Source organism: Pyrgilauda ruficollis, unplaced genomic scaffold, assembly GCF_017590135.1.
Source record: "Pyrgilauda ruficollis isolate IOZ18807 unplaced genomic scaffold, ASM1759013v1 scaffold47, whole genome shotgun sequence".
Classification (NCBI taxonomy): domain Eukaryota; kingdom Metazoa; phylum Chordata; class Aves; order Passeriformes; family Passeridae; genus Pyrgilauda; species Pyrgilauda ruficollis.
The window spans coordinates 4,182,626-4,204,856 of record NW_024526266.1 but is presented as its reverse complement, the minus strand read 5'-3'; the positions used below and the strand labels follow the sequence as shown (position 1 = coordinate 4,204,856).

General features: G+C 39.6%; 1 protein-coding gene across 3 annotated transcripts in view; it reads left to right on the top strand.

Moving 5' to 3' along the window:
- KIFAP3 (kinesin associated protein 3) overlaps positions 1-22,231 on the top strand; it is a 68,134-nt gene that overhangs the window by 30,276 nt on the left and 15,627 nt on the right. The window contains exons 12-20 of one of the 3 annotated variants that reach the window (XM_041479089.1): positions 695-803; positions 1,885-1,997; positions 2,940-3,105; positions 3,417-3,545; positions 3,786-3,884; positions 4,657-4,742; positions 12,840-13,029; positions 17,813-17,912; positions 19,128-19,153. In XM_041479089.1, coding sequence (XP_041335023.1) covers positions 695-803; positions 1,885-1,997; positions 2,940-3,105; positions 3,417-3,545; positions 3,786-3,884; positions 4,657-4,742; positions 12,840-13,029; positions 17,813-17,912; positions 19,128-19,152 — 1,017 coding nt within the window. In that variant the 3' untranslated portion in view covers position 19,153. The remainder of the gene's footprint in view (positions 1-694; positions 804-1,884; positions 1,998-2,939; positions 3,106-3,416; positions 3,546-3,785; positions 3,885-4,656; positions 4,743-12,839; positions 13,030-17,812; positions 17,913-19,127; positions 19,154-22,231) is intronic. The other 2 variants (XM_041479088.1, XM_041479087.1) reach the window with 2 other exon arrangements.

Genomic DNA, 22,231 nt, shown 5'->3' with positions numbered 1-22,231 from the left:
AAATGATGGCAATCCGTGGGTTAGGAGCCTTGGGAATCACCTGGGAATTCACTGACATTTGCTGAACAGTTTGAACAGGATTATAGATGATTGTCTGCTTGCATTAATGTTACCAGAAGAATGGGATTACTGCTGAGGAGTCTGTGGGATGTGGCAGTGTTCAGCTTTAGCTGGAAGCTGCAAAGAGAAAAAGTACAGTGCTGCAGAGACAGCTAAAACTGCCTATCAATGGAGTAACTCACTGCAAAATAGTAGCAGAATTATTTTGCAGTTAAGTACCTGTTTAGAGTCATAATTTTATTAAGCTAGTAGGTATTAATCTGACTTTCTGCAAAATTAAGTTGTGGGTGGGTTTTTTTCCTATATTAAATTCACCTAAGCTTTCAAAATAAATTTATCCATTCACAAATACTAAAAACCATTCAAACAAAAATTTGAGTGGTAGCAATAAAACGTAACTAAGCCAAGTTAATTTAAGGTGATGAGTGATAGCCATTTTTGTCACTTTGAAGGATTGTTATCCCTAAATAATGGAGCTATACATGTCGTGCCCCTGACCTTTGTAACTTTCACTGTTCTTGCAGAAATGCTGAATACAATTTTTTTAAAAAGATATTGTAGTTGATATCCTAACACTGCTTTTGTAATGTTGTGGAAAGATTAATGACCCAAATGTGCTTGTGTTTCTTGGCAGTTAATGAAGATGCTTTTTGAATGTCCTGATGAGAGAGTTGACCTGGAACTTATTTCTTTCTGTATTAACCTTGCTGCCAACAAAAGAAATGTGCAGCTAATCTGTGAAGGTAACTGGACTGAGGTTTTGCTGGGGGGGTTTAGAGATGACAACACTTTGTATATTTTCCTTTATTACACTTACATATGTAAATTATGTATATTTGAGTTATTTATAAATGTAGATATGTGTTTTTTAAAAATAAAATGTATCTGTTTGGGTAATGATTGCAACCAAATAGCCACATCCTCCTCACAATTTGCTCTTGGTGGCAGGAATGACACTTGAGAGAGATGCCCACACCTCTTGTGCATGCACACAGTTCTGAAAAACAGGCTGATGACATGGCTATGGAAAACTATAGCTGTGTGGAGACATCAGGATTTTATTCTGCCTGATGCCTAAAATCTGTCTTTGACTGATTGGTGTTTCACCTGCCAGTGAAACACAAATGAATCAATCATGATTGATCAAATCATATCAAATGAATAGCAATGATGTCTTTCAGTTGCAGCTTTCTATTAATTTTTTTAATATAATTGAGCTTCTTTTGGCTTCTAATATTTTGATTCGTGGTCTAGATAGTTCTGAATTTCTTGCAGTAACTCTGGATTGCTTTTAAAGTTTCATTATTTTCATACTAGCAGTTTTAAATGAAACAATATTACTCAGTAGCTCCAACTTTCACTTGTTCAACATTTTCCCTAGGAACTGCTGCAGTCAGTTACTGGCCTTCAAAGGGGACAGTTGCTATCAGGAAATTCTGTGGCCTGAAACTCCTCTTGAAAATTCTGTGCATGGCTCTGTAAAAGGGGGGAGCAGGGAGATCCAATTTTACATTAAAGCTGGAAGTCAGGCTAGCAGTACCTTTTAGGTAGGCAAGGGTAAACATGATGGTAACACTGGAATTTGTTCTGTGTGGTCAGGTACTTCAGATCTGTTCCCACGCATTGATCTTTGGTAAATAAACTTTAAAAGCCATAACAACATATTTATTCCATGGAATGGGGAGAGAAGTCTCTGTGCCTGGACTAACTGCTGTGCACTTTTTTCATTCTAAACTTTTACAGCTTAAAGCATTTGTATGCATGTTGATTTTTGATCAGCCAGTACTTCCCTCTTTTTTTTCCTAAGTGTTTGTTTCTTTTCAGGAAATGGTTTGAAAATGCTCATGAAGCGGGCTTTGAAGTTTAAGGATCCGTTGTTAATGAAGATGATCAGAAATATTTCACAACATGATGGGCCAACTAAAAGCCAGTTTATTGTAAGTATTAGGTCTTACCTAATGTGATCTCTGTTTTTATCCTTCTGGAAAATTCTGGTTCTGGAGAGCTGCTGTGGTTTGTTTTGTAGAGTGTCCAGTTTAAGTTTCCTTGTCTGTCCTGGGGTGATTTATGTTTTGTTTTATAAGGCTATCTCAGCTGGTAGATCAGAGTTTGGATGCCCCACTAAGGGGAAAACAGGTCTTAAGCCTTATCCAGTAAGTTTCAAAACAAACACACAAACCCAAGTAAACAAACAAAAATGCCCCAGCTGCTGGGGTGAACATCATAACAATTGTTATCCTAAATTTCTGCTTTTGGACCTAGAGAGAAAAATCTGGTGCTTTTTTTTTTGCCCACTGTGCTAAATGTGTTTTATTTGTGGGTATTTTAAATATTTAATGTTTAAATATTGAGCCTGTAAAGCCAGCCTTTCAAAAGAAAGGAGGAAAACACAACATTGTAATCATGGAGATTTTAAACATACTTTTACAATGTGGATCGAATATCAAATTGTCTTAAAGCAGTATAAAATAAGTAGGAGCCATTATTCCCCTGTTCATGTCCTCAGAAAATCTTCTAGTTATTTGTTAAAATCTTCAGGTAAAGGACTCCATTACTACCACTAATTCAGGATGGTTTTCTCGCTCTTCTTTTCCTTTTTTTCTAAGAGCTTTTTTAAACTCTGTGTTGTAGTAACTGCTTTTGGAACATTGAAACAAACAATCCACATTCCTTGAAAGTGGAAGGATGGAGAGGAAGAGTGCTGAAATGTTTTCTTGGATTATTCATCAACTGGAATTGAAACTGCCTTATTAGTCCTTGTTTCAGGAGCAAAGTCTCTTTACTTTTCTTTTGAGGACTAGCTTTAGTTTGGCTGAGATGTGAATTCTTCAGAAACCCAGATTATTCATTTGTAATGCTTGTTGCTGTATTTTCTTCAGGAATATGTTGGTGATTTAGCAGCTCAAATATCAAATTTGGAAGAAGAAGAATTTGTGATTGAATGCCTGGGAACACTTGCAAATTTGACCTTACCAGAGCTGGACTGGGAACTTGTGCTGAAGGAATACAAACTGGTTCCATATCTGAAGGATAAGTTAAAACCAGGTCTGTACAAAGTTGGGTTGGGCTTCCAAAGCAGAGTTTCTCAAAGATTATTTAGAGTGCTCAGAGTAGAGTCCATTTACCTTTATAATTTGTGATTGTTTAGAAAAACATAACACTGAAGAATAGAATCATGTCTGCAGACAAATACACAACTTCCAGTAGATTAAGAATTCCTGAGAGAGGTACGAGTAGAGTTTACCTTTATGATTTGTGATTGTTTAGGAAAACATAACACTGAAGAATAGTGTAGATTAAGTAGATTAAGAATTCCTGAGAGAGGTAATACTTCCTACTTTTGCCTTGTGCCTTAGCAGGTTCTGCTGAGGATGACCTCGTTTTGGAAGTGGTGATCATGATTGGAACAGTGTCCATGGATGACTCCTGTGCTGCTCTGCTGGCTAAATCTGGGATCATCCCTGCACTCATCGAGCTGCTGAATGGTAAAGTGGCCATGTGTGCCCTGTGCACAGCAGGAGCTCTCACTGACATTGCTGTTTCCTTGCAAGGCAGGGTTGGTGTTTGTATGAGGAAGGAGCAGCATTTACTCTGTTAGTGAGAGATTCTGAGGAGTGGTTTTATAGATTTGGGTTTTCCCACACCTTCACAACTCTTTAACCATCAAAACTCTTTAACCATCTATTTGTGAGGTTTGAAATTGTGGTGGATTTTTCTTCTTGCAGCTCAGCAGGAAGATGATGAGTTTGTCTGCCAGATCATCTATGTATTTTATCAGATGGTGTTCCACCAAGCCACCAGAGATGTCATCATCAAGGAAACACGTATCTTTTTACAGATTAAACATCTAGAATTCAGCACTTAATTTGCCATTGCTGGTGTTTGACTCCTGTTTCTCTTGCAGTAACCTCATGATCTCAGAGGTTTCTTTGTAAATGTTTGTTCCAGCTGAAGAAAAAACCCAAGCAGCCTAAACGTGTAAAGGGATTGTAAAATTAATAATAAAGATTAAAACGTAGTTTGCTTTGAAGCAGGAAGGGAAGTAGGAGGGGGATCAGCTGACTCATTGCTTGCTATCCTATATGATTTACTGTCTGAATTTGTTATGCAAATCATAATGAAATTCACAGTTCATAGAAGAACATATGTAGAGCATAAGCAAACTTTTTGTGTTGCACCATTATACAAATATGTTGCATGATCTGAAATTGTTCGGGCCTTAACTGAATGTTGAATTTTATTGAAGCATTCAGAATGGGTTGAATGAGCCCTGGGAGGGCTCAAATTAGTGATTACATTGCTAACAATACAAAGAACACTTCTTCATGTTCTTTTTGCCTTTAATCTCTGTGGAATATCTGAGAAGCCATTTGGGTGGTTGTTCTTTGTGTCCTCTTTGGACTCCTAGGTTACTAGCTTTAAAAAAATTAAAGATAAGATGGTGCATCTCTTGCCAATTCTGGAATGATAAAGCATTTGAAAAATGCTTTCTTGCTACATGAGATGAAAAATTCCTGCAAATTAGTGAAATTTGAAGAACCCAGTGTTGTGAGGGGGGTGGAAAAAATGTTTTTCTCCTTAACAGTTGCTGTGCAGAAGCTCCAGCGTACCTTATAGACCTGATGCACGATAAAAACGCTGAGATCCGCAAGGTCTGTGACAACACTCTGGATATCATAGCGGTAGGTCTGGCTTTCTTCATCCTTCCAGAGCCTCTTTACACAAGAGAATTCTAAAAGAACTAAATATATTACAAATTGGAAGTATTTTTCTTGTGCAACTTTCTAATCATATGGATAAAAGATGAATTTTCAGGGCACAATGACAATCATTAGGCTGTGCATTAATTAAACTTCCAAAAAGTGTATGTGTTCTTTGAAAATTCATACAAGTTAACTTTACACTTTTTAAAAGTGCTTTTAGCCTTTTATAAATTAATCACATTACGTAAGTGTGCCAAGCTTTCATTATTTCTTAGTTCTCCAAACAAATGGCTCTTGTTACCCAGCAGCTTTATTCAGCTTCTCTACATTGCCTGATGCCAATATTTGTTTCAAAAAGAAAATGTGGCAGCGATCCTGATGCTGGCTGTTCCCTGCTGAGGGAGCAATCACTCTAATATTGTCTTTACCTTTTGGATAGGTTTCCTTTAGCTATGTAGCTTAGTTTGGCTAACTATCCATGGATCACAGTCAACTTTTGGAGCAGTTGTGTTACACTGCTAAATTGGAAAAAAGAAATAATACTGAATTATCAAGTGCTGTTGAGGATTGTAGTGACTCTGCATCCTTTTGAGTATAGAGTAGCTGTCATGAAATTAAATTTTATAGTCAAAAACAATTTAACTGAGTCAAGAGCAGCAGTACCTATGGCTTTTTCAGTCATCTCCATTGTTCCTTTTTCAGTTTAATTACATGTATTGCGGCTTGTTCTCTGAAAAATTCAGTATAGTTTAAGGCCTAACTTACACTGCAAAATACTATATATAGTCTAGTTTGGCTTCCTCTATTATGCTCACTAATAATGTCTTCTAATTTAATAGTGAAATAACATTTTCTGAACTGGAATTCTTTTTAGCTGGCTCTGTCTTTTCTTCATGGAGATATGCAATGAAAATTTGCTCCAGAGGCAGAGTTGCTGCTGATATTCATTAAGGACTAGATTTAAACTCAGATGAATTTGCACTTAGTACTTATTTATGATGGGCATCGTGTTCAGTTTAACACAATCAGCTTTTTGTAGGGACATGTCCAATGAAAACAGTGGAAGGTCTTTTTTTATCTTCTGGGTGAGGCTGGACGATCTGAGTGCATCAAACACTTGTTCTACCTTGAGGCCAGTGCGATTTCCAAATGACTCACATAATCATTTGTTCATATGGGGAAGCTTTACAGTGAGGGGTGTTGTAATAATATTAACCAAAATTTATAGAATCTAAAATAATAAACATACAAAAATGCAGTTTCATATTCAATATTACCATCTGAATAAAATGCACTTGGCTTTTTTTTACCTTCCTAAGAACAAGAAATCTTTATGGTCCCCGTGAGTCAGTGAGGAGTGCTAAGATAATGGATGGGAAAGGCTCCTCAGCTTGCAAAAAGCACTGGACTGGACTTTCATGGCCTTGAGGAAGAATAAAGGGAAGAAGTGACGTGGTACTTGGGTTGTTGGGGATGGAGGAGGAGACACCAAACACAGACTGAGAGCAGCTTGCATGGTGGTAAATTTATATTTTTCTTCGCTTGTGGAGCAATGCCATGCTTAGAATGGTGTTAGCTGGTGAGTCAGGAGAGCTCCTTTTCCAAGAAGGTTTTCTGGCTTTATTATCTGGGTGTTGGGGTTATAAACTGCATAAACACCGTGCCCCTGAGGGGAACAGGAAACATAATGTGGTCTCTTTTCTGGTAGACAAAGAGAACCACTAATAATTAATTGCTTTCTCAATCATGTTGGAATCTGGTTGCACTTGTGTCTCTCAGTACAAAAAAATCACAAGCAAAAAAGGCAATGTATTCTAAATAGTGATGGTAGGAATTATAAGAGGGTAAGTTATCAGAAGCTCACATCTTGCTAGGTGTTAAAGGAATGTTACAGCAGGCTGTAAACACAGAGTTGTTTGGTTGGGGAGCAGTTTTACACCAGCAGTACCTGCTGAGGTGTCTGAACAGTCTCCAGGAGTGATGGAACTTCTTATCTGTGCTAAATCCACAACAAGTAAACCTCCACTTTTCAGTCTTGTTGCACACATGCTGACAGGAGTAGGTCCTCTGATGGAAATCAGAAAATAAATGTTGGGGAGTAGATTTGAAAATAATTTCTACTCGGTGAGACAAATGCTTCTTTCACTCATCAATGAGCTGTATATACTGTGATTGAAATAGCACTGGAGAAAATCACATGGCTTATAAGCCTTAGGGGAGAAATGCTTTCTGTAGTAAAGTAATTGTCACAGAAATTATGGAAATGTTACACTAGTGATGATTTGTTTAATATAGCTTGGCTGGACTCTGCCACTGATGAACTGAAACAGATGTGCTGCTTTAGCACAGTATATACTGGGCAGTCTCAGCTTTGCACTGCGAGAAGCAAGATATCCCTTTTGTCAGAAAAAGTCGGAGTTGATGATTTAAGAATGCTTCAGTCTCAGTCATGTGCTGAGCTCTGGCAGCAAGCAGCCAGTTCAGTGTTCTTGTACCCCTAAAATGGGGCAGCTCTCAGGGCTTAGCTGGAAGCCTGGAATCAGCAGCTCCAGAAAATTAATTTCCCTTTTCCCCTACCTCAGAAGCCTGGAGAACTGCAACTCCAAGCTGGTGGAAAGAGATGTCAGCTTACCTGAGATGGTTTTATTCTGTTCACTTTAGGCAACATTATCAAGAGCCAAGGGAGCTACTAATCTCTGTTTTCTTATTATTTTTCTGCTCCTAGCTGAGTTTTATTGCAGTCAGTTTATAATCCTCATTTATTCAAAGGATATTTAATTAACCATCATCAGATCCTAGGACTCTGTTGTCTGACCCTCCCCCTTTCCCATGATTTTCCTCTTCAGTGCCTTTGCAGCTTTGAATCCTGACCTGCTGGACCATCTTGTTTCTCTTATGATCAAGAGTGGATCACAATACTTCCTGCAGCAGTCAAAGATCTTTTAGATAGGTACAGCATTATCCAAGGGATTTAGGAAGGGCCTCATGCCTAAGGTGTTTTTCCAGCTCTCGTTCTTTGCCCTGGGTATTTGTAATGGATGGCAAATAATGTTTGCCTTGTATGGAATTCATTGTTCATGAACAGCTTGCATCTTTCTGTGTTAGCTAAGCTCCCTGATAGAAATCCTCCATGTTGGGAATGCTGGAATTTCACCTAAGAAGCAGGAATGTGCTGTGAACGCTCTGGGATTTGGGGCCAGCTGTATGAGATGTTGGCCAGCTCTCTTAGAGTCAAGGAAGAGCAGACCACAGGGATTTGGTGTGGGCTTTATTTGAATAGGCAGCATGCTCTGAAAATAGATAACCTTTGACTCCAGCTTGGTGTCCTCTTTTCATGAAGAGTGCTGTAGTCACTCCAGGAAAAAAGGTTCTCCCTTCACTTGACAGGACCCCCTTTCTGTGGTGCATCTTGTTGCCCTGTTACCCTGTAGCAAACATGAAAACAGGGGTGGGCAGAAGGGCAGCGAGGGGCTGGGCCTGCAGCTGAGCTGCTGAAGTTTCCTCTGTTCATTGTTCAATTTGCCAGCAGTGTGTTTTGGTGCTGGTTATTTCTTGTGGCTCTGCCTGCAGCAGAGTAACCACAGGCAGCTTTAGATAGGGCAAGAGTGTCCTGATTGTTTTTGTCTTCACATAAAACCTGCCTTGCACAGATTACCTTTCAGCACTGTGCCTGCTCTCTGGCTTTGTAGGACTGGGAAGGTGAGCCAAACCACTGATCTGTTCCTTGCATAGCAGGTTGCTGATGATATATCTTACGTTCCTCCAAAAGGAGGGGAAAAAGTTTCTCTAGTCTGCTACTGCCAATATAGGAACTTTGAGGGTGCCCCACATTTTATGGAGCCACCTAAATTTAGTGGGTATCAATAGTTACTTTTTTCCTTGCCTTGGCATTAGTTTCAGCTGTCAGATTTATGTGAGCTTCCTGAGAGAGTGTATTTATAGTAATGAAGCTGATTGTGAAGCAGTGACTTCAGGTTGCACAGGTGTAAGTGGTGGAAGGATTTTTTTCCTGGCCTGTGAAGGAATTGCCCTGCAGTGGTACTTATCCTAAGGTAGGTGTGGTAGACACCTGCAGAAGGTGATCCCTAACATGTGTTTCTCTCCTTGGTTTATAGAGGCACAGGGTTAAAATCACATGCCTAACTTTCAGATAGCTAGACAAGATAAATCTTTTCTTTCTTAATAAATGGTTATTCTTTCATGTAAACAGTAAGTTTTTAATGAAGAATGTAACAAATCACTAAGTAGAGCCTTGAACATATAATGAGCCTTCTACTTATTGTACAGCAGTTTCGGTTCAGTATGAGGAATCACATCAAATGAACCCTATTACAGACCCAATTAAAGGGCAACCACATTAAAGTGCAAAGGAAAATCTGTTTTTCATCAGCTGTGAGGGAACACAAAGCAGATCTGTGTAGCTCTGTGTTATCCTATAGTGTGTTAATCAGATACAAGGTGTGACGGAAGCCAGTGACAAAGGGGACCCTGATAGGGAACAGACACGCTCTGATAATGGGCCAGTTAACGCTTCATAATATTTCAATGGTTCAGTAGTAAACAAAGCTGGAAGTAGAACTTCAAAAAGGATGGCACATTCCTCCCAGAGTCAAGCCATACATCTTGTATGACACTTCTGGATTTATGGAAACCGAATGTTAAAACCAGTGATGTCAGGGAGCTCCAAAGAGAATAAAATCAGCTTTGAGAATTCCTCCTTTTAAGTTTCTGACCATCACTGCGGTGTTTGAGGGGGGTGGTGCTGGAAAATAGGCACATTCTGTTCACCTTCTCATTCTCCCTTGCAGTGCTTTTCCAGTAGCCTGACATTTAAAAGGACTGGAGGGCTCAAAGCTATAGCTGTATATCCATAATTTTTAGCTTTCTGGTTTCATGTTTGCAGAAATTCGATTGTGAAGAAGGAGTGCTTCATGTGTTTAAAAACCAAAACCCAACCAAAACAAAAAAAAAACCCAAAACCACAAAATAATAATAATAAAAAAAATTTAATAGCTCAAAATATAATTACTGGAAGACTTGCAGTGTTTTAGGGAATTGTTTTGCTCTAAATGTCTTTAATTTGGTTTCTTTGTGCCTTTTGGCTGTAGTCCTGCATTTACAGCTTTTCTTCCATTCTGATGCTATTCCATTAATCATTTACCCAGTGGTGGTTCTGCATATTTCTGTGGAAAATCTACAGACATATCCCTGATCTAGCACTACTTAAATGAACTTCTTTAATGCTGGGGTTATGTAAATCATTCTAGATTATTGCAAATCTTCCTTTTCTGTGATTGCTGCCAGAATGAAACTCCTGACAAAACTGATCATTGATCTAGTTCTGGTGCAGTCACTTCTTTGTAACATTTGTACCTTGCTGTTTTCACTGGGAATGAACAACAAGAACAAAGTTGGCAAAGTACTTGAATGGATAAATTGTGGTTTTTAAGTAATGTGCTGTTCAATTGCTAATAAGCACTTTCCAAAATTTAGATGAATGCTAGAGGAAAAATACCTGGGAGTCTTAAACCTCTTAATATAGGATGGGAAATGTAGAATTTATAGGAATACTCTGCCCTGCTGTCATCAGCTGAAGGAAAAATCGTTAGAATCTGAAAAATGTAAAATGATTTTTGCAAAAGGATATAAGAAGTTGATGTCTGTTTCTGAGAGATATTCAGCACGTTCAGACAGTGGTGTGAGTGGAACTCTGATGTCAGGAAGTGGGATATGTTTAGGGTTGTAACTTTGGGAATATTCAAGTGTTTTCAAAGTGCATTGATGGTAAATGTGAATGAGGTGATTTAGCTGATGGCCTTTTGGCTTTTGAGAACTTTGAAATGTAAACAGGATCATGTAAAAGGGATTCAGCTTTCACAGAGGTTAATCTAATTTGCTGTTTGTTAAATTTGTTTATTTTCCTCCCCTTCTTTGCAATCATGACTTCTGGGAATAGTGTTCTTGAGAGTGCAGTATGATTTCTGGCAGTTACAAGATGTTTCTCTAAAGCTTGTAAGTAATTCACAACTGCTGGGGAGTGACATAACAGCCAGCCCAGGGCTTAGCTCTGGCAGATGCAGCAGAGGAGCTGGTCAGATGTCGTCATTAAGAGTTATGCCTTGTCTTTTTTTTATGGGTCATTTTATAAATCTCAGTGATGAGCTTGCTTTTTCCAAGTTTTTACTGTTACTTCTAGTTTTTCTTTTTAATCAAAAGTGGAAAAAAAAAGAAGAAATAGCCTGAGGTGCTCTTTTCCAAACAGTATGAGGTGTGTGTGTTTGTTGGGTTTTGGTCTTGTCTTTTCTCCCTCCCTAAGGCTGCAGTAATTCTGACAGACAGAAAGTGGAATTTTGCTTCCCTAAGCACTGAGAATATTAATCTGTAGATCCCACAGATGATACCTGCTCTGGGTGTGGAAGTTGTGCAGGACACCAGGTTTTGGACAGGATCAGTGAACAGGAGTGCCAGGATGGTGAGGAGTGGAATTAGCAAGGTCTAAGGAGTTAGTGTTGATCAGAGGTGGATTAGGAGAAATTGAGAATAATGAAATTTTGGATGTGCTAGATACCTGTTGGCAATGGCAGAGACACCTTGCCAGACTGGCAGGGCCAGCTGGCTTTTGTGTTATGCACCAGCCCAAAGGTGGAAAAGGCACAGGGCAGAGAGTGTTACCTGTGGAACACATATGACAGCCATGAAGACAAGGCTGGTTGAATATGAAGTCAATTTAAAACCTCTAGTTCAGACTATGGAGCTTTCAGAAGTATAACCTGAGCTCCTAAGCCAGCTGATTGTGCCTTGTCTGCCAGTTTATGGCCTCTGGTTGTAGACAGATCTGCTTTGGCATGTCAGAAGTTCCCACTTCCACAGCCAAGGCATTGTCACTAATTGTGTGTCATCTTCAGGGCTAAGTAAATTTTTAAAGCCTTAAACTACTCCAGCTTAGATCTCTGAGGAAAGTATGTGTAGATCATGTGTTCACCACCACGAGAGTTAAGAAATTATTTTCAACTTTTCTCTCCTTTGTTAGGTTAGAAGACAGTGGAGTGGGATGTGTTTCATAAGGGTATTTCTTCCCACAAGAACAAACATTCTGGTTAGAGATGTTATTCTTGCTCACAATGCTTTGGTTTAAAAAAGCACAAATCGTGGTGCATTATTTGTGACTATTCCCAAATTGATACCATCTGCAGATTCCATACGTTGATGAGCTTCCTAGAGATAGCTGGGCCTTATCTTCCCAGCAGGACTGAGGAACGGAGTGCTGCCCATGGGCTGGTGCTCCCTCTGTAGAAATCACCAGCCCCCAGATCTGCTCTGTTCAGAAGATCCTTCTCAAACAGCTGATTACAGTGACCATAGGCTATCTCACTTCATGCTGGTGTTCCTTTACATGAATATCACATCACTTGAGTGCAATTAGGCTGTAATCCAGACTGAAATGTCATGCCTGCATGTTTATCCATAGTGACTGGAATCTATATCCTGTTTTACTCAGCTTTCTGGAGAAGTTCCCCTCAGTGTTTACTTGCCTATAATTTTTGTAGTTGTTAGATATTATACATAAAATTTGACATGAAATCGAAATGGAATTCTTGCTGGAGCTCATGAAATAAAAAAAATTTATTGGCTTTATCACAGCCTTTTTTTTAACAGATTTTTTAAATAACTAGTTGTCCTAGGAAATGCTCATCTAATGAAGATGTGCAGGGTATTTGGCCAGTGTTAATAATTAATTACTAAAAATCCCCTGAAGATTGGCAGTAATTGGGTCTTCTTAATTAAACCAAATGAGGAGACTGCTGATGGAAGTGTTCTGTTCAAAGCAGAGTTTTTTCTGGATGGAGTGAAGTTCCAAACCATGAAGGGAAGATTGTGCTGCTGTATCACAAACCCAAATAATGCCCAATGCTTGCAAAATCCCTTTTGCTCAAAGAACATGCAGCTGAGCAGAGCACTTAAGTCACTGGGCCCTAAACTGACATCTTTTGCTGATGTTGGCCTTCCCTGCCATTTCCTGTTACACCAGCTTTGTCTACAGCTGATCCTAAACCACTGTGTGGTGATTTTTACCAGGAATATGACGAGGAATGGGCTAAAAAAATCCAGACGGAGAAGTTTCGATGGCACAACTCTCAGTGGCTGGAGATGGTGGAGAGCCGGCAGATGGACGACAGCGAGCAGTACCTGTACGGGGATGATCCCATCGAGCCCTACATCCACGAGGGGGATATTCTGGAGAGACCTGACCTCTACTATAATGCAGGTAAAGCAGCTACCTGGATGGGGATTTTAATGGACTCAGCAATCCCTGAGCTTTCCATAATTTTGCTAGATTTGAAGATGGCCAACAAATTCTTAACAGTTGACACGTAAGTAATATATGAAATGCTTAAACAACATGTAGAGGAATGTAGAGATCATGTCACTGCCCAGCTGTTGGGTTTTTTTTCTTTAACAAATCAGCCTTAAAACATCAAAATAGGATGTTTTAACAGATCAAATGTTTTCAATTTTTTTACATGAGGGAGATATGCTAAATCTCACCCTTTCCTGCAGATCTGTGCAGTATAGAATAACATGCCCCTAAGAGAACATTTTTGTCAGTAAATCAACCAGCTATGCCTTTCCCTAAATACCTTTTTCTAACTTCATATATTTGTATCACAACTACCCATTACCTTAAAGTTAGAGGCTCTCTCATTTAGAGACTTCACCTTGACTTCATTGTCTGTATTTGACTCTTTTTATCTTCTTGGAAATGGGATGTTTCTCAGTGTTTTCCAAGTTAATACTTTGTTTGCATTTGCCACCACTGACCAAGCTCAGAGAAGATGCCAGACCAGAACAGGTAAAATTACACCTGTGGATCCCAGTATGTCCTTGGGGGAGGCTGTCAGTGTTCAGCACTGGGGTTGCCACCTCTGCATTTGCAGTGGGAGCTTGAGCTGGGTCTGACTCAAACCAGCAGGACAGTTCCTGTTTTGTGGCACTGGGAGCAGCACTGGTGCTATCCAGGGATGGCCTTGTCCTTGTTGGGGTTGATACCATGGAGTGGCTACCTGGAACAGAGGCTAGACAAGATGAGGAGAGTAAAAGTGGGTATTTATTGAAGGCATTCAATAGGCACAGCTTGGGCAGCCAGAAGCCTCCCAGAGGCTACACCCAAGATGGACAATGGTGACGAGTTTTTCAGACAATTATAAGTTTGGTCCATTTACATATCAGGGGTTAATCCTCCAATTACAGCTTCAGGTAATGAAGTCATTTACCCCCAGTTTGCTCCTCCCCAGTTCACTTTTGTTCATACTCTTTGGGGCCTGAGGCTGTAGGGTGTCCTTGAGTTTCAGGCCCAGAGGGATTGTTTTGTCTGACCAAAATGTGAAGACAGCAGCCAACACTCTGTATGGAGTTCAGAGTTATACACTAAAGCAGTACTGGATTTGAAAAATGCAAAAGCTAAAATCCTAAGGCATCAGGGTGATAGTGATGGATTAAGTACTGCATATCCATGATTTTAGGAAATGCTACAGGTGTGCAGGAATATGAGTAGACCTGTCTCAGAGAGCTGATGGACCATGACAATGGAGTCAAGTAAGGTAGCCCAGCCTTGTTCTTCCCTGATCTGTAAACAAAAACCTTCTCTTATCCCTTTTAAATTCCCAGCTGTGGGATTTATGCTGAATTTTGTTCTGCCTATTGTGTTGTGCCATGGGATTTTTATTGCAGATATTGATGAAAGACTTCAGTTGATTCTCAGCAAACTTGTAGATTCCTTAGCAGAGGCCATCATGACATCATTTCATGACTTTAAACAAATCTATCTGTATGAGTTTTGCTGTTATATATCTAGGATTTAGGGAAGTGTGTGAATCTGTTCTGTAAATGCTGATTTATCTAATCCAGTGTTGCCAGCTGTTCAGGAGGAAGGCTCAGTAAAACTTTGCAGGAGACAATAATAAAATAATTTGCCCAGTGGATAAATGTCTTCATAAGTTTTTGTAAGTAGGAGTTTGCTTACCCTCTCAAACTGATGGGTTTAGATCCTTTTCAAGCTCCTGGATAACTGAGTGCATGAATTTTTGCTTTTTTTTTTTTTTAATTGCTGGGTTTGAGTCTGTGTTTTTCATTTTCCACATAAGTGTCCGGTCCTTTGCCATGAAGCATGAATCACAAAACTCTGTGACTCTGGATCAGTTTGCAGGAAGAGTAATTACAAAAACAAAGCCACTAAACCCCATCGTCTTCACTCATAGCTGCTGCAAGAAAATAATTGTACAAGATCTCAGTAGCATTTCAAATACTGTTCTCAAAGGATATCAGAACATAAGGCTTCTTTTTCTTCTGCCATAGCAACTTGCCTCTTAGTGTGATAGTTTTTCCCTTTTGGATTTTTGTGTTAGAATTGTTACTTGACTGGGAAGGAAAGGTAGAATTCTGGTGATATGTTCTGCAGATGTTTGAAATGTGCTTTTGTTTTTAAAGGTAGCCCTTTTTAAAGAGTGATTATATTCAAAAGGTAGATTCACTTCTCAGGTTCATTGCAACAAGTGTCAGTAATTGTGTGCTTCTGCAATTTCCTAGACTTCAGCTTTTGAAATGTGGCTTCTCAAAAGTGACATAATATTCCTTTGAAAAGCTACAGGTTAAGGTACCAATTGGAGCAGAGATTTGGGTTCTGAAGGACAGATCATTACTTAGTGAAAAAAACAAACCCAAACCCACCAAAAGTACAAATCTTTGTGCAGTCAGAAATTAAATACTTATATTTCAGTTGGATAATTTTAGAAGTGATCTACACTGATGGCTGACAGTACAAGTCCCACCTTGACCATAATCATTCTTGAGCTCTCTGATGGCAAGATGAGTTCCTTATTTCATGACTGGTCAATCTCTCTCTTGCACAGTAATTTAAATCTACATGAAAAATGTGGTCGAATCTCTGAAGTTGCCTTCCTGAGCTCAGTGCCTCTCTTGCTCTGAAAGTGCATAACCTAATTTATGTTGAAATGTACATAACAACAGATGTCCTTTAACTGTGTAATCACATTTTCTGCAGCTGATGCTCTCCATGTGCTTTCATTTTCCTATAAATTCATGTGAGCCATAACTCTGAGTGTTATGGTTTGACTGTTAACACTCTTGATTGAAGACACTTTAAGTAGTGGTAGCAGTAGCCTCAGAGTTAAAATGTAGTGCTTGCTTTATTAATACAGAGACATATGTTATTTTTTGAGTTTCTCTGCTCTCAAAGAAGAGAATTTTTAACCTAGCCTGACTATTTAAAATGCAGAGTCACTTAAATGGATTGCTTTTGATCTCCAGTGCTGCAGGTATAAAAGTGATAATGGTCCTCCTCATTTCAGTTCAGTGGAGCATACAGACTAGGAGGTGAGCTAGGAAAATTTGGCACAAGTCTTGATAAAGGCCATTTCCACTTTCCTTTCACTTCTTTGGACATTTTCTCCTTGTGTGATATCACAGGGCACCCATGTCCTGCTGAACATGCTGAGAGACAGGAATATTGATCCCTGCCAGAACACTTGCTTGTCAAGTCATACTCCTTTACATACTGTACACACATGTCTGCAATTAGAGCGTGGCCATGTACAGCAATCTGATGCTGCTAAAATGTGGTCTGATCATGGCTGGCATTTTTCATTTGCAATCTGCTGCCTTGCATTCAGTCACTTTCCCATGAGGTATTATCTTCTAAATGAATCTCTGTAGCACCTCATCAAATGTCTGTTAGAAATCTAGATGTGTCAATTCTATTCCTTTTATCACTTGTCACTATATTATCTTCAAAAAACACCAGGTAAATTCATAAAGCACTGGGAGATTTGTTTGAATGCCAGAGTCGTCATCTCTAAGCCCTTGTGTCTGTAAGTAACTTTCCACTGCTTCCTGTGCAGGCAGTTTTAGTAGTTTGGAAACCACAGAGGTTAAGCTAAGTGGCCTGTGACTCCCTGGATCTTATCTCTCTTTCTTTAAAGTGGAATGGCATTTGTAACTTCCTAGTCATTAGGAATCTCTGTCTTCCCTCTCTTAAACTCTTAATGTATCAGTCTGGATGTACCTGTTTCTGCCCTGGTTTTATGGGGATGCTTTCTGCACTTCAAGTCTGGAATTGTTCTCATACAGTGATGGAGACAAACTGATGTAGGGGCTGTTTAAATGAAAGAGCTTGTTTTATCTGATTAGAGCCTAATACTAATTACCAAGTAAGAACTGTGCCCTTAATATTAAAATGAAATGTGTTTTGTGAATGGCAGCAGCAAAGAGTTAAGCTGGGCTCTCATTCAGCTGGGGTCAGTTCACTGACTTGACTTCAAAGACACTCTCTGGGTTTACACTGATGTAACAGAAGGAAGATGTTAGCTCCTGATTTTCTTTTCCTCATAAAGCAAGCAGGGACTGTGAAGCCTTTAAGGAATACTTCTGGCTTTACAAATGTCTGCATCTTCATATACCAGTGTTGTAATGTAAAGGGAGCACAAAAAATCTGTAACCTCTGTTCTTGAGAGGATATCACATGAAAAGCCTGCCCTTGTTGGAAAGAGCTCTGAGATATTAAAAGATGGGCAAGATAAAATAAATAAGTTTGAAGTCACTTTCTTGTTTTTCTCAACAAGTTTGAAGAGATACAGTGGTGTGGTATAGACTCTGAACAATTAAGACCTTTGCTTTTTTTTTATTGTTATGCTGCTGGCCCAGATTAATGTTTTACCTTTTTCATTTCTTGTTCTCTGGGCTTACTTTGATGGGTCTTGAAATAATTTTTATAGGCTTAAGGAAGAAGGGCTAAGAGAATATTTCTAGGTGCAGCATTTTTCAGGGCAGTGGGCTGAAGCTCCTTGGAGTCCCAGTAAGGATTTTTTTTTTGTATTTCAAGTCGCTGGGTTTCAGTATTAGTGTTGATTCTTGTTCCTCACAGAAATATTGTAAGTTAAATTCCTAATGAATTGCTAAAAGAAACTAGGACAGGTGGTCTTGCCCACTTGCCCTCAATCCTGCTCCTTGCCAAGTGACTGTATTTTGTTTTCCAGATGGGCTGATAGTCCCCGATGGAGCGGTGAGCCCGGATATCTTTGGGGATTACCAGCTGCAGAATGGAGACCTGGTTGGGCAGCACCCCTTCTCTGGCAAGTAAGTTGCTCCTACTAAAGAATTCTTACCATCCAATGGCCCTTCAAGTTTCTTTTAGGGCTTCATTTGCAGTGCTCAGTAATTTTTGCCCCCATAGCAGTAGGAATGTTTTACACTGCACAAGCAGTTCTAATTTGTTGTCTGAATCACATGTCTATTTTAACATCCTAACATGTAATACATCACAGCTTTCCAAAAGCTGTGGAATAGAACAATAACAAAGAATACACCACCTGTTATTACAACTACTCAAATACATACTCTTCAGACACTGGGAAACATCTACAGAGATGCTGATTGTCCAGATGATGTTTATTTCCAATATTCTTAAAATTAAGTCTTTCTTAAATTTAAAATAAGCTGCTGTGGGTTTGGTGGTTTTTGGTGTTTTTCCATTAACCTAAGCATTCCCAAGGTATTCTGGTTAGATTCCTGAGGGCACTTTGAAAATGGGCTGTAGGGACAAAAGGCATCAGCTTTTGCTGGTGTTCTGGGAGATCTTTCTCTGAATTCCCCTCTAGTCAAAGACCTCTCCTTCTCGATGTTGGCAAGCTGTTCCAGTTTGAATTTCTGAGTAAACTTCTCCCATGAGTTCAAAATAAAAAAGACTATAATTTCCGATAATAGAATCTTCATAAATCCTGATGCTGTAGAGTTTAGGAAGTGCCTTTTATAAAGCATGAATTCTGTGCACTCATGAGCAGGAAATAGTTCAAACACTTGGTAGTCAAAGTATAGAATTCACTTCAACAGGATTCAGCTATCTGGATATGCCCAGCCCTGGGGCTGAAGCTGCTTCTTTCCAAAAGAAGAATGTTCTTTTCACCACTAACGCCTTTAGTCACCATTTGTAAAATGTAAGTCCTTCACAGTATGTACAGCTGAAGCAAAAAAATTATTTTCCTCCCTTACTTTGGCTTCCTGTAGTAAATCAAGGTGGACAGTTACTTTTGTTGGTTTGTTCTACCTGTGATGCACCAGAAAGCTGAACATTGAGTAAGGGTTGGAGTGGTGGTCATAACATTTTTAGGGACAAATTAAAATAACTAACATGCTCAAGGAGGAAAAAAAATAAGCAGGATTTGAGATGAATCTTCTAGAAAAAAAAAGTAAATATTTTTACTCAGTAAGCATCAAGTTAGTGTGAGTCTGTGTTTGGGAAGGGGATGCTGGTGCCCATGCTGATCATTTCCAAATGTTCAACCTTTGTTGCAGAGCTTGCAGGTGGGAGAGAAACTGAGGTAAGTGTGAGCTCTGTGCTGCTCTTGGGGTCTCAGTGGGTGACTCACCATTTTTAACTTCACAATAGACACGCAGCCATGAGGTGATGGATTTCTCTGTTCACCAGAACATTGGAGGGTGCTCCCTGTAGTCTTCAGGCCCACCTGGAGGTGTGGGGAAAGGTGTGTAGGGTAGAGCTTGCAGACTCCTTTGTTTCCAGTAAACTTAAGAGAAAGCCCCAGTCAAGTTTTGCCAGAGAACTTTCAGCTGGGAAGCAAAACCATCTTCAGTGTCCTTGGTTAAAAGTGAAGGCACATCAGTCAGCCTCAAATTGCAGTCCCTCATCAGGGAGCTCCAATAGGAACCTGCTTTTTAATCTGATTGTATTCCAGCTGCCATGAGTAGCAAAATACATCTGCTGTATACCTAATTAAATTAAGTATTTGTAGAATTTTCTTGCAAGTTTCAAGGCATCCTGAAGGCTCACCTCAAGAATGAAAACAGAAGAACTGCAGGTTGACCCATTGCTGATGGGCTCTGGAAATACTGGGATTTCTGGCTAGAATCCTGTTTTCTAGGAAGACTTCTTTCAATAAGATTGCTCCATGGACTTATCTGCAGTCCAGACACACAGTCTTAATTGGAAACAGTGTGGAGTGCTGCAAATGTTCTGTCTTATTTGTAGCAGAGCAGGAGTGAATTGTTTGATAGAATAGATACTGGCAGCTGAGTGGTGAATCTGACTTCTCACATGTGGGTCATTATGGGCTGGAGCTGCTTGGCGCCAGCAGCCAGGATTTCCTGATGCTCAGACCTAATGTAAAATGCATTAGTGCTCCAAGGCATGAGCCATGGAATTGCCAGTCCCATGGGTCTGCAGCTCCCTTCTCCCAATTTGAACTGGTGTTGGAAGGTAAAACCATACGTGCTACAGAGCCTAATTAAAAATAATAGCAGCAAGTCAAGGCGCTTTTTATGTGTTATATAGTGTACATTTCAGCCATACCAAAACATCATTCTGGGGTATTTTTATGCTTACAGTTTAAAGCTAACAAGAACCTTATGTCAAGGATTTATTTTTAACCAGTTCCAGCTTTTAATAAATCAAGATTTTTGTTATAAAAAATGGTTCATTTTTCTATTAATAATATTTGAATATGTTTTCAGAAACTTTTTTAGCAAGAAAACTGAGTTGTGGTTTTCATAGACAATTAGCAAGTCAGTTAATAGTAACATGTTTTGGAAGTTCAGAGAGATTGCTGATTATGAGTAGATTCTTGGTTTTGGTCTTTTAATTTGTTATACTTTTTCATTTATTATACATTTATTTGTTATGCCTCTGTCTTCTGGTCTTTGCCTTTAATATAAGGCTTTTCAATTCTGTAATAGAAGCAGTTTTTGCTAAGCAATGAGGTGAGTTCTGAAGTCTCTTTGTCATTTAAGAGAGAGTCTCTTTGCCATTTAAGACCACCCTGTGAATTTTGAGGTAGGTAACAACTGTTAGCTGACTTCTCGCTCCTCAGCCTTGAATAATTTAATCCTTTCTTCTCCTTTGTGCATTCCTATGAGAAAGAATGAGGATATGTTACCTCTTTAATTTCTCTGAGGCTGTTTCCTGTCCTTGCAATGTGCTCAGAGTGGATCAGGACTTTGCCTTGCCTCCAGGAGGGCTGAAAAGGCAGCCAGAAAGTCCCATGTTTTTAGTGGCTGCACATCACTGAGAAACTGAGTTTGAGTTGAAGGGTGTTGGTGCCCTCACTGCATTACCAGGGCTTGAGTGTGTTCTGATCACCATCCTAATTTTTGGAGCCAAAGAACTGTGTCTGTCAAGGACCACAATGAAACTCAAACTGTCTGGAAGATTTTCCCTGTAAGTTCTGTTTTATAACCCAGCCCATACCACCTGCCAGATGTTCTACTGTTACTCCAGTTTCATTGTGAACTTCCTTGGCTGGGGATGCTGTTCTAGCAGAGCTCCAGGGCACCCTCTGCCATTCCACACTGTTTCATTTGGGAAAGTTGAGGGCAATTGGAGCAGCAACTGTATCGAAAGGTGCAGTTGCTGAAGTGGTTGACTCTCCTGTAATGCAGCAGGGATACCACCAGCATCTCTTGTGGAGTCCCTGTCCCAGGAGACACTGGACCTACACACCTAGAGCTGCTGCACAGTCCTAGGAGGGTAGGGAGATGCTTTTGTGAAGTCAGGCAGAACAAGGATTCAAAATAGTTGAATTATGGGTAGGCATCTGCACTCAGTGGGTTACCACATTGGGGCTGTTCTCCCCTGTCATTTTCAAGGGTGAAACATGAAGTGACAGCATTGGCAGTAAAAACATCTCTTGATCTGGGGAAAGAGGCTTTTTTTCAAAGGCACTGCCTTCCCTTCATGGGTTGTCTTGTACTTTTCCTTTGAAACCTGGAGTAGTGTTACTCTCAGGAGTTGAGAATGCCACCTCACATGATCATGCATTGTGAAATAAAGAACAACTTTGAAGAGAATTGTAAAAGTATGTAGCCCTGAATGCAGTTTGTAGATTTGCTTGCATGCTTGCTGTTCTGGAAGTGTCCACATCCTGATAATTGTTATTTCTCTTATTTGTCATCATGAAGCAGTACAAAAGTGAAGACCTGGGCAGCTGCCATTTTTCTGATAGTGCCACCCTGGGAAATGCTTTGTTTCTGGGGATCTAGCCTGTGTGTTCTGCAGCTTCTGTTTACAGCTCTTATCCCTGAACTATATTCTTAGTGGAGTTGTACTGTTACCTATGAGGCCTATAAATAGAATTATTTCAGAATGTAACATCCACAGGAGCAGTGATAAAGTCCATAAACAGCATCTCTTGTTTTCCTCAAAGGTTTGGAGCATAATGCAGACAGATTGTAAGGTATGTTTTCCATTCAGCAGAAAAAATGTGGCTGAGGAGGTTGTTTTGACAGCTTCTATCCAGGTTTTTTTCATTGGCTAGGAAAAGATTTTTGTGATTAGATTACCAGCTTTGAATCATCTTACTGTCTTTCAGAAGCAGATGGGCATTAGGCATAGATTTGAAATTTTCATCTGTTATTAAAATCTGAATTCAAGGTTTCTGGTTCTGATA